Source organism: Myxine glutinosa, chromosome 8, assembly GCF_964187855.1.
Source record: "Myxine glutinosa chromosome 8, kmMyxGlut1.1, whole genome shotgun sequence".
Classification (NCBI taxonomy): domain Eukaryota; kingdom Metazoa; phylum Chordata; class Myxini; order Myxiniformes; family Myxinidae; genus Myxine; species Myxine glutinosa.
Window position 1 is genome coordinate 143,345,957 of NC_136268.1, and position 13,265 is coordinate 143,359,221.

Consider the following 13,265-nt stretch of genomic DNA (forward strand, 5'->3'; position numbering starts at 1 on the left):
GAGGAAGAGAACTAGTTTGTTCTTGAAACGTCAGGCTATTAATAAAGAATTTTTAATTATTTTACTGCTCAGTGTGCTATAATTTACAATATGAATCCTGAGCTACAAATCCTTCGACATGTACGTGTATATATATATATATATATATATATATATATATATAGTCATTCGAGATTGCCATATGTTGTCGTATGTTCAAAGAAGACAGACTCGGTGCAAATTTAACAAGCAAACAACATACAAGCAAAGTTTATGTGAGCCCCAATTTCTCAAAAAAAGTTTATCATATAAGGGCAAAGAGCAAGAGAAAATGATTTTGTTATTTTTCTGTGTACCGTTGGCAATCCCAAATATTTTCGTGAACCCAAAATGAGGGCTTACCTCCGTGCCACTTTGCTCCACATTGCCGGTACTTCCGGAACTGGCAGATAAGGAGCTACCATTGCTTGTGAAGCATGAGTCAGGGTCAGGAATAACCAACTTCTGTATAAAGAGATGGGGAAGGCGAAAAGGCAAGTCTGGGAAAGAAAGTGATATGACTTTAAGAGTAAAAAGAGAACTCAAAGTTCAACTAGAACGTCACTCTGATATCATGGCATTGACCGATATGCCTCCACCCACATCAGTACATCACTATACATACTGGTACCAAGTTCGATTTAAATCCCTTCAGCTGTTCTCAAGTTATCACATTTTTACCTGACATGACTTCTGACCTTTCGATGCCATAATCCAATCAGTTCATCTTTGCATCAAAATATATACTTACACAAAGTTTGGTTAAAATCCCATCACCGGTTCGTAAGTTAGCGCAGTAACAGAATTTTTACCGAATGTGACCTCTGACCTTTGACCTCTTGATGCCAAAATCTAATAACTTAATCTTTGCATTATAATATACGAGCAACTCAGACTCTTCCTATGGGCGGGGCTTCAATTGGGAGGCCCAAATGAAAAGGCAAAATATCAGAAATTGAAGGCTTTTTTTAAATTTTAAACGATTCATATAAACATCCGTATCATATCACACGCAAATCATCAAAATCTAAACAATACATGGCGCCCATTTTGAAAAAAGATTGAATTCTGCAAAACGGAAGCGGCCGCTACACCTGTTTCTCAGTCGTTTTGCACACGCTGCCATGTTACTTCGGAGCCGCACGTTTATATAGGAAGAGTTCGTCAGGAGTCGATCTACTCTCTCATGGTACGTAGAATAAACAGTATTTGTAGAATTTCAACAAAAGCCACATCACTGTTCATATCAGTAAATATTATTCCATCGTGTTTGGAAAAACTGGAAAATTGGAAAACTTGGAAAAACAATAGAGCCTATTTTACTCCCAGGGGTCCCAGGAATACCCACCCAAAATATTGTTGTGATCGGTTGAGCCGTTTTGCGGTACCTTCGAACGGACGGACGGACATTTGGTGAATTATAGTAAGATACTTATATCAAGTTTGCTCATATCCCATTACTGGAGCCTGTGTCGTGCGGGTTCAGGGCGCTTGAGGATTGCGCTGGCTGAAGTGAATCGGCAGTGTGCCATAGTGTTCTGGAGCGTGCACTGAGTGGATACTGAGGAAAATCGGGAGTAGTCTGGTTCTGACCAGACTACTCCCGAACCAGACTACACAGAGCTTTGTGATTGGTTTTGTGATCCTGGTTTGCTGAGTGTCTGAGAACAGCTGTTGGAAGAGATCGCCTGCCTGCCTTCACCATGTGCCCGTTTCGTCTGCCTGCCCACCTCATCACCTGCTCCCGCCTGCCTGCTTATCCCACCTTCAACATCCCCACCACCAGAGAGAGATAAGCCCATCCGGTTCTCGTTCCCTTTCCCCTCTGATCAAATCTGGAGTGAGGGGCCTTGCATTTCTTTTGATTTATTTTACCTAATTGTATATAGTTATTTATTGAATTTCCCTTCCCTTCGATCCCGTCATCGAATCAATCTTCTCCTGGTTTTTGTTGTTCCGGGTGCTAGACTGCCATAATTGAACGCAGTCTAAGGGAGTTAGTCAGTTCGGTCCATATGTCCAGTGTCAGTGTTATTTTCAACCTGCCGGACAACCACAACATCTTGGATTTTCGAACTCTAAATTTAAAACGATCACTCCTGACCAACATGAGATTTGTTGATCAGGGAGAGAGGGAGGGGGTGGGGAGGGAGGGGGTGAGGTCACAGAACCTGAGGACTTCTAAATTTAAAGTTGATTAGTGTCAAGACAGTGCAGGGGAATGCACTGCAAATTTAAACAATATACAGTATACAAACACACACACATATATATATATATATATATATATATATATATATATATATATATATGTAAAGACATACAGTGCATTCACAAAGTATTCACACCCCTTGACTTTTCCACATTTTGTTGTTACAGCCTGAATTAAAAATGGATTAAATTGAGGTTTTTTGTCACAGATCTACATATTGTTACGGTACACGGTTATGGATGTTGTTTTTGCCGAGCGGAGGCTCCGCGACCGAACAGTTGTTCCCCGACTAAACCCGATTCACCCAAACGTTGGCCGTATCGCGCCACCGCTATTCAATTGGGAAAAGACTAAGACGACGAATGCAAAGAGGAAGAAGAAGACGTACAGAAGAGTAACGGGGTTTATTATTATTTACACACATAAGCAAAAAGAGCAGTCACGGGTATTTACAGCAGACATGAAAACGCAGGTGACAGTGAAAATTACTAGCTTATACAGACTTAGTTACTACCCAGGACAGCACGAACAAAACAACTCACGTACGCAAATGGGGAACTTGCAGGCAGGAATGGCTGGAAAGGATGAGCAGGTGGGATCACAGGGCACAGCGAGCAGGTCCACTCCGGGCGGGAAGCGGGGAGCCGGCAGCTCCTTGTATTCCGCTTTTCAGCGCACGCCGGCAGCTCCTGGTATTCGGCTTTACAGCGCACGCCGGCAGGGTCACTCGCTGCCCCGTCAGGACTTCACACGGCTGGTTGAAACGGGGCTGGACTCATCTGCCGTATCTCTTTGCAACTCGTTCGTAAAAGTTCCTCTGCTTTCTCTTGGACCCTTTCTTTGTCGTGTACCTCTCCATGCAGCTCAGCTCGTATTCCCTTCCTCTCACTTCTCTCCAGCGCGGGACTGACACGCCCTCTTCGGTTTCGGTACCGCCCTCCTCCCCCGTGCTCTGTTTCGTGACCTTGTATGGTAATCCCACGGGCTTGTCTCCTTATTTGGGCATCGCGCCGACGGCACGCCCCTCGTGGCGAGCCACGGGCTTGTTTCCTTATTTGGGCATGGGGCTGCACAGCCCCGCCCTTCGTGGCGCGCCCTGGGCTTGCCTCTCCCTGGCGACCCCGCCCCTCCTGTTCAAACAGAGCACGGAGCACATATTCACGATAGCAGCGAATTGAGAGGGCGTGCACCCCACACTTGTGAACTGCTTTACCCACAGATGGAGAGTTTGGCTGGGAAATGGAATTATTGAAGGGGAGCTATTCTTAATTGATTCGGTGCAATGGAGTGTCATTCTAATGGAAGACAAGGCCTTACTCTAAAACACATAATAAGATATAAGCTACTGAACAAGCGTTTTATCGTGTCCTGCAATGTGGTGTTTATGGAATTAACTACCGAGACGCCCTTTTTATCTTTACACAACTCCGGAGGCAGGAGGGGCCATATCCAAACAATGTTCATCACCATTTCCAATACAATAGAACACAATCAAAAAAATGCAATCCTCATATCCGCAACACTGCACCCTCCTCCTCTTTGGCACGGCCCGGGCCTACAACTTTTATTTAGTGTGACACGTAGGTGTAGTTCCCTCTACTTTTAACCTGACCCTGAGTGCGACAGTTTTAAAACATAAATAAATATGTCCCGCTGCTCCATTGCACCCTGCCTAACAGACTCACGCCCACAGCTAACCGAATTGCGGAATGGTCTTCAAACTACACACTGACGGTGGGGAGCATTATTTACAGTTGACACTACGTTTATTTACAAGACTAACCCAGGACCTGTGATTGTTCTTTCTGGGGGGGAGACAGTCTGCTCTGCATCAATGCACCATGAAAGCACCCAAAACGCACCAAAACACCCTCAAGCACCCATCGGTGCAGTCACCATAGTTCATCAATAAAAATAAATCAACAACCCCTAACCCTGCAGGTGGTCTCTTGCTCTTCGGCTCCCTCTGCTGGCTATCTACTTTCTTCCAGATGTTGTCATTTTCTTTGCTGGCGGCCTATTTGTATTACAATAAAATGCACCCAACGTGTCCCTTTTATTTATTTATGGCCCACCAGGCCGACTACTGTGGGTCACCTGTGGGGCATCGGTGCCCTGTGGCCAAGGTCCGCCAGCAAGATTTTGGGCCCTCATGGCCGGTTCCAGCAGAGGGGCCACGCCCCAACCCATGGGGTCCATAAGTGGTGCTCGGCCACAGAGATGTGGTCCATAATGTGGTGCATCGATTCAGACAGCTGGTTCTGGGAGTTCCGGGCGCACAATGGCGGACTCACGCACGCTCCCCTCGGCGCCCAATGGCGCACAGGTCATGTGGGAGACAAAAGGGGGACAGAACAGATGAGCGAGGGGTAAGGTCACAAGGGTACACATCAATAAGGCAATGCAAGGTGAAATGTGTACGGAGGGCGAAGTGAGAAAGCTCGCCCCTACCGTACGTCACCCCCCTGTCACCTACACTACCCTTGCCCTTACCCCACATGTACAAAATCTACACATTTACAAATTCGTCGCTACTGTCACGTCTTCCCCATATTTCTTCAATACCAAATTCGTCACCACAATCCCTCTAGCCAAAATTTGCCATCACCCAATTCATCATCAACCCTCATAAGGCGGAAGAGATAGAACATCAAGCACAATGTCACACCCACGTCATGATGCGTCTCACAATCCAAAACATTTGCACATAAAAAATAATCAAAACATGGCATGGTGTGGAGGTACGTCATCTCAGGTGAGTGGATGCAGATGGTGCGAGGAGACTTCATCCTAACTACTTTCTAAATGACTAACACACTTTACACTACCCGGGGTCTCTCCCTGCCAATCCATTGGCCAATTTACACTATGGGTTCTAAAAACCAATTCCCATTGACCAAACTGTGGTGCTTCTCAATTTGGGGTCTCACTTCCCCGATTCATCTCCCGGTGCCCTTGCACAATTTCGGGGCTGGGTCGTGTAGCTCTCCCAGCAGGTCTACCCACCTGCACACCTCCACCACTGTAGTTGCCACCCGAGCTTACCTAGCTCCTCACCCTAACCTATCTAATTGGGGAAGGCCCCTCCTGGCTCTGTCACCCCTCGGTGCCCTCTGGCACTGGGCTACCCGGGTCCGTCCTCCGGATCCTCGGGCCCCATCCTCAACTACTCTACCGGCTCCCAGAGCCCACCTGCGGCCTCACCTGGCCGACATCCTCACAGTGGTGGAGTGCCCAAACCAACTACACACACTAACAGGCTACACGCCCAGCCATTTCCACAACACTAATGCACCCATCCAAATGCCATTCTCTCACCTGCACCACAGATGCCAATATCCAACCACAATTTACCTATACCCTCTACCTAACACTTACACTACCCGCCCCGGGTATCCGTGATGGGGGTCCACTCTTCGTCCACTCTTCCCCCATTCACACCTTCGCACCATCCACTCCACTCCATAGTTTCCACCACTCACTCCACGACCATCCATTCCAATACTCAAGATATTCCACACTACCATTTATTCCATACACCTGTTCCTCATACCTGTTGTTGCACACCTGTGCACTCACACCTGGTGCCACCTGCACCCTCCTCCTCTTCCTGGACCATTTGGTCAACACAACTCATCTCACTATCACTCACTCAAACACTGTTCCATACACCTGTCTAGTTGCACACCTGTGCAATCACACCTGTGCAATCACACCTGTTCCTTACACACTTTTCACAATACACTTCCAAATACACCTCCAACACTCACACGGCATCATCTCATCTAACTACTCCCCTCTGGAACTTGCGCTTCACAGTCGTCCCTTTAAACTATTGCGCTCCCACGTCATTATCATCCACTCTAAACTACCTGCGTCCCCACTACAGGTATCAGTCACTAACTAAACCTTAACGTTACCTAAGGTCATCTCTCTAGATCCCTACACACGATATATCCTAACCCACCCGGGCTAGTTTTCACTGCCATCAACCCCATAACACTGGTGCTCCTTTGCCCCCCGCTGCGAGGGATGGTGGATTGGCCATCCCACCACATCGGGGACGTCCCACTATCAATTTTGCTTACCAAATTCCAACCAATCAAAAATTTTCCAATTACTGCCAATTCTACTCACTATTCTAAATTTCGTATCAAATCACTATCACTATCACCATCATCACAGTCTGCTATATCCTAGCCTCGGTGCGTCATGACATCATTAAACTCGGCTTCGCAAAGCCGAGCAATGAATTCGGGTGGTTTGGTCGCCTGCAGGTTGAATCCGTCCGGCTTTCGGTTCAAGGGAGGTGGTTTGGTCGGGCCGAGATTCCACGCACCATCTCGGCGCAGAACCTTGCGGTCCCGGGCCCGATGGCTCAATCTCCCCCGGTCGGAACCCCGTCCCCACGAGGGGGCACCGTTCCGCTTCCTCCCACTCGCCCTTGAACCGGACCGGTCGCCTCGCCCGCCAAGGCCCGGACTCGACCGTGCAGGGCGGGGCCAAGCCCGAATCGGCAACGACGCTTCGAAGAGAAACGACGCAGCTTCGATCCGCGCCGGGCCCTGCATCCAACAAAGCACACCGCGCCCCGAGTGCTCGCATCGGCTATCCGTCGCCCTAACCGCTAACCCGTTTACCGTCGATGCTTCACCGGCATGCTCACACGCATACGCTACCCCTTTCACACTCCCAAAACCCGGCGTTCCAACGCCGTCCGTACATTCCACCAACGCTCTCCCTGTTACACACCACACCTCTCGCGCACACTCGCCGTTCGCACACTCCCTTAACACACCTCGCGCACCGTCTTGCGCACTCTCCCTCGGTACGTACTCCGTACCACTCACCATGGGCGTGCACTCTTGCATCCACCCACTAACGCGCTCAGATGGGCTCTTCCACTCTCGCGCAACTACCAACTCAGGTGTGCTTTCTCGCACACCTTCGCCGTTCATCCCATGCGTGCATCCTCGCACCCGCTCCACCACCAACTCACTCCCCGTGTCACACTCCGTACACCCCGACGTACATTCTCGCTCGCACTCGGTATCACACTCGCGCTTCGTAACACGCTCACCCCTTGACGCACACTTTTTTTTTCCACACGCGACCCTTCACCAACGCCCGGGTGCTTCCTTGATCCCAATCGCGCGACAATTCTCTTGTCGTTATACATCCTCCTGCAAAATCTACCCGCACAATATACAGCACGACTCACCTGGGGGATTCCCTTCTCCACGCGCACCTGCAAACTCTTTATTTGGTTAGTGAGCACATAATGATTTGAGCAGGGACTTTGTACATATTCCATCTTTTCCTCCCGCCGCGAGTGGTTTTCTAAGTCCCCGGTCTCTTCAATTTCAATGCCCACTTCCACTTTTTCTTTACTCACCTCGACGACCATTGGCTTTAATAAAATTCCCTCTACCTCATCGGTCGCCGGCTTTTCCAAACCCCGTGTCGCGATTTCTACCCCCGTCATTGTACCCATGCTTTCCTCCGCTTCGCTCAACCAGCGCTTCTCGACCCGCGTTACCTCCTCGTGCACCCCTGGGACCTTCTCGCCCACCATGTGATCCATGGTCTCCCCACATCTTTGCATGCGGTCACCCATTCTGTTCGCAATTTTGCCGATTCGCTCCATTTTGCTTCCTCGCCTCTCAAAGTTTTTTTCTAATCCCTCACCGGTACCCCTCGCTTCGTCCCTCATTGCCCCCATTCGCTCACTATTCTTCTCCATAAGGGCCTCCATTTCGTTCGTTGTTGCTTCCCTTTCATTACTCAATTTCTCCCCGTTTATTCTCAGCATCTCGGTGAATTGCGCCATGAAGTCCCCCACATCAAAGCCCGCTGCTACGGTCATGGGCGCGGCAAAATTTGGTGCCACTGTAACCACGTGCGCGAGAGCGCCATTTTGTGCACCTGATACCCCCTCAACCACACCTTCTTTACTCTCCTCCACCATTTTCTCCACATACATTTCCCCGAGGTCCTGGGTCGATTCTACCCCGTCTATCTCTCCCCACCGACATCCCGTCGCCTTGACCAGCCATGGCGCGATTTCAAAATTCGGGTTTTGCTTTAAAACAACACAAATTTCCAGCAGCTCCAAATTTTGACCAAATTTTTTTTTCTAGATGTTTTAAAAAATTTGGTTCGGGCCTCGAATCTCACTCCCCGACAACAATTGTTACGCCAATAGTACAATTGGTGTTCCAAAATTTGGGCTAAATAAATTTAGTACCAGGTCCGAATCCGACATTCCTGACACCAATTGTTACCGCCAATAGTACAATTGGTGTTCCAAAATTTGGGCTAAATAAATTTAGTCCCAGGTTCGAATCCCAACTCCTGACTACCAATCGTTACGGTACGCGGTTATGGATGTTGTTTTTGCCGAGCGGAGGCTCCGCGACTGAACAGTTGTTCCCCGACTAAACCCGATTCACCCAAACGTTGGCCGTATCGCGCCACCGCTATTCAATCGGGAAAAGACTAAGACGACGAATGCAAAGAGGAAGAAGAAGACGTACAGAAGAGTAACGGGGTTTATTATTATTTACACACATAAGCAAAAAGAGCAGTCACGGGTATTTACAGCTGACATGAAAACGCAGGTGACAGTGAAAATTACTAGCTTATACAGACTTAGTTACTACCCAGGACAGCACGAACAAAACAACTCACGTACGCAAATGGGGAACTTGCAGGCAGGAATGGCTGGAAAGGATGAGCAGGTGGGATCACAGGGCACAGCGAGCAGGTCCACTCCGGGCGGGAAGCGGGGAGCCGGCAGCTCCTTGTATTCCGCTTTTCAGCGCACGCCGGCAGCTCCTGGTATTCGGCTTTACAGCGCACGCTGGCAGGGTCACTCGCTGCCCCGTCAGGGCTTCACGCGGCTGGTTGAAACGGGGCTGGACTCATCTGCCGTATCTCTTTGCAACTCGTTCGTAAAAGTTCTTCTGCTTTCTCTTGGACCCTTTCTTTGTCGTGTACCTCTCCACGCAGCTCAGCTCGTATTCCCTTCCTCTCACTTCTCTCCAGCGCGGGACTGACACGCCCTCTTCGGTTTTGGTACCGCCCTCCTCCCCCGTGCTCTGTTTAGTGACCTTGTATGGTAATCCCACGGGCTTGTCTCCTTATTTGGGCATCGCGCCGACGGCACGCCCCTCGTGGCGAGCCACGGGCTTGTTTCCTTATTTGGGCATGGGGCTGCACAGCCCCGCCATTCGTGGCACGCCCTGGGCTTGCCTCTCCCTGGCGACCCCACCCCTCCTGTTCAAACGGAGCACGGAGCACATATTCACTATAGCAGCGAATTGAGAGGGCGTGCACCCCACGCTTGTGAACTGCTTTACCCACAGATGGAGAGTTTGGCTGGGAAATGGAATTATTGAAGGGGAGCTATTCTTAATTGATTCGGTGCAATGGAGTGTCATTCTAATGGAAGACAAGGCCTTACTCTAAAACACATAATAAGATATAAGCTACTGAACAAGGGTTTTATCGTGTCCTGCAATGTGGTGTTTATGGAATTAACTACCGAGACGCCCTTTTTATCTTTACACAACTCCGGAGGCAGGAGGGGCCATATCCAAACAATGTTCATCACCATTTCCAATACAATACAACACAATCAAAAAAATGCAATCCTCATATCCGGAACAATATAATACCCCATAATGTCAAAGTGGAATTATTGTTTTTTTTAGAAATTCTTTCAAATTAAAACTGAAATGTCTGGAGTCAATAGGTATTCACCCCCTTTACTAAACACTCCAAATTGAGCTCAGGTGCATCCAATTTTCTTTGATAATCCTCGAGATGTCTCTACAACTTGAACAGAGTCCAACTGTGGCTAACTCAATTGATTGGACATGATTTAGAAAGAAACACAGGTTTCTATGTAAGGTCCCACAGCAGAAACTCTATCATGAAATCCAAGCAACTCTCCATAGAACTCCGAGATATAATTGTGAGGAGGCATAGATCTGGGGAAGGGTATAAAAATTTATACTGTTGAAAGTTCCCAAGAGCACAGTGAGCTCCATCAATAGTAGTTAGGCAGCTTAGCAATTTTGGGGGGGACGACTTTACAAAAGTACCATTTTTATTTTAGTGGTTCATTGGACCATATGCAATAGAATTAGGACTGGAGGCAAGACATAGAGTGTTTGACTTTTGCACAAATACGACTCGCACAGCATAATATCGAGCAATACATTTATGCAAATAAATCAGCTATTGGAGTTAGACTAAAATCGTAAATACATAAATTGCTGGACAAATTACCTTGAACAACATGTTGTCTGTTCTAAAGCTATATTGTCATTACATCCTTGTAGTTGCGTACATGTTAGATATACGAGAGGTGCGCGAGTCACAAGTATAACGCATTTGTATAAACACTCGGTATTATATTACTAATTATTATTACATGGAAGCGTAAGATTTATTATGCAGGCATGCATAAGTTTTACAAATAACACTGCATGTAATGAAATAAAAAGTTAGCCTCCTTGTTGAAAATATATACATAATTGGTTTTTGTCCTTGGTTTTTGTCCAATAAATAGGTGAAGAACACTGTATATTTCTTGCCTCCGGTCCTAAATCTATTGTATATGGTCTAATGGACCACCAAAATAAAAATGGCGCTTTTGTCAAGCCATTCCCCATTTTCGATAAATATGCTGCTAAGCTGCCTGACTATAGGAAATGGAAAATAATATGGAACTACTCAGACTCTTCCTAAAGTCGGCCGAAAACTGAGCAACCGGGCAAGTAGGACCTTGGCTACACAGCTCCTTGGCTGAGAAGGGAGAACCGGCTGGAAGGACAACAGTCTCTGGAGCACTTCACAAATCTCGGCTTTATGGGAGAGTGGCCAGACAGAAGCCACTCCTGACAAAAAGGCACGACAGCATGCCTGGAGTTTGCAAAAAGGCACGTTAAAGATTCTGAGAGCACGAGTCAAACTATTCTGTGGTCTGACGAGATGAAAATTTAACTCTTTGGCCTGAATGCAAAGCGCTACGTCTGGCAGAGACAAAGCGCAGCTCATCGCCCATCTAACATCATCCCTACCATGAAGTATGGTGGTGGCAGCATCATGCTATGGGGATGCTTTTCAGTGGCAGGGACTGGGAGGTTTGTAAGGATAGAGGGAACAATGAATGGAGCCAAATACTGGCAAATCTTTGAGTAGAACCTGCTTCAGAATTCACAAGACCTTAAACTGCGGCAATGATTTATGTTCCATCAGGACAATGGCCTCAATCATACAGCCAAAGCAACACTGGAATGGTTTCAGAACAAGAACATGAAAGTTATTGAGTGGCCCAGCCAAAGCCCAAACTTGAATCCCATTGAGAATCTGTGGAAATACTTGAAGAATGCTGTTCACCGACACTCCCCATCCAACTTTACAGAGCTTGAGCAAATCTGCAAGGAAGAATGGGAGAACGGGAGAAACTCCCCAACTCCAGATGTACAAAGCTGATACAGACATACACAATAAGATTCGAAGCTGTAATTGCTGCGAAAGGTGCTTCTATAAAGTATGGACTCAGGGGGTTTTTTTTTTTTTTTTTTTTTTTTGTATACTGAATCTAGGCTCGTGAAAGAGCTAACATTTACTTCACAAACAAATCAACCAGACAAACAAAACACACAAAAAGAGGGAGCGGAAAACAAGATGGGGAGAGAAGGGGAAGCACACAAACACAACATTTGAGAGCAGGGAGATGTGTGGAAGGGAGAGGGCTTGGGGGGAGGAGGCGTGGGAAGGGGGGGGGGGTGGAGGGAGAAGTATAAAACACAAGGACACCAAGGACTTCCAGGCCAGAAGTTGGTATTTCAAAAAAGTGGAATTGGGGTGAAATTAGCAGGGGTAGAAAAGATCAAGGTTTTGGATGGGGGAAGATAAGAGATTGTGGTGAACAGCAGTTTTAAAGACCTGGAGGGTGGAGTGGGATTGAAGAGAGTGAGGGAGTTTGTTCCAGAGGCGGGAGAAAAGAGGAATGAAGGAGTGAAGGTGAGCAGAGAGTCTTGATTTTGGCAGTTTGACGATAAGAGGGTTGCAGGCAGATCTTGTGCGACCTGTAGGAATATTTGCGGGACAGAGCCCAGAGAGAGCTGGGGGGGCAAGGCCAGAGAGGAGTCGGTAGAAGATGGAAAGACCACCAACCTGCCTGCGGTGAGTGAGTGCGAGGCCCTTGGAGTTAGCTTCATCGCGGGAGATTCCAATGATTCTGAATGCTTTGGTTTCAACAGCGTGAAGACGAGCTAGGTGTGAGGCAGGAGCACCAGCCCAGAGGGGAGAGCAGTATTCCATTGAGCTGCGGATGAAAGCCTTGTATGTGGTGAGGAGCTCAGGTGTGCCAAGGAAGGACTTTGCACGACGGAGGATGCCCAGTCGGCGACTGGCTTTGGAGGCCAGATTTGAAATGTGGTTTTCCCAGGAAAGATCATGGCAGATAGTGAGACCCAAAAGCTTGAGCGACAGAACTTCTTGGAGAGGATTGTTGAGAAAGTAGATGGGAGGGTTGTCCAGTCGATCTTTTCGGAGAGACATAGTAAGAGTGTGAGATTTGTCAGGATTGAAAGACATGTTCCATTTGTTTGCTCAGTCTGTGATTTTGTCCAGGTCTGCAGAGAGTGAGGAGGCAGCAGACTGCCGATCTGAGGGATGAAGAATGGAGCGACAGAGAGTAAAGTCATCAGCAAAGAGATACAGAGGATTTTCAAGAGAGTCAGAGAGATCATTGATGAAGACCAGAAAAAGCACAGGGCCCAGAACACTGCCTTGTGGAACTCCAGCCTGAACAGGAAGAGGAGGAGATGAGATGAGGAGATGAGAGATGAGGAGAACAGGAAGAGGAGATGAGAGAAACCCATTCAGGGCCACACGTTGACTACGACTAGAGAGGAAGTCCGCCAGCCATGCATGGAGATTTCCATTGATACCAAAAGAGGAGAGTTTGGTGAGCAGAGCGGGGTGCCAGACCGTATCGAAGGCACGTGATATGTCA

At 47.9% G+C, this 13,265-nt stretch overlaps 1 protein-coding gene across 5 annotated transcripts in view; it reads right to left on the reverse strand.

Annotated features, from left to right (window-relative positions):
* The window catches only part of LOC137432978 (nuclear receptor coactivator 7), a 74,098-nt gene that overhangs the window by 35,625 nt on the left and 25,208 nt on the right, over positions 1 to 13,265 (reverse strand). For 3 of the 5 annotated variants that reach the window (XM_068125338.2, XM_068125337.2, XM_068125340.2), the window contains exon 4: positions 382 to 483. In XM_068125338.2, the coding sequence (XP_067981439.2) occupies positions 382 to 483 (102 nt within the window). Of the gene's footprint in view, positions 1 to 381; positions 484 to 4,327; positions 4,654 to 13,265 lie in introns of those variants that run through there. The other 2 variants (XM_068125339.2, XM_078783783.1) reach the window with 2 other exon arrangements.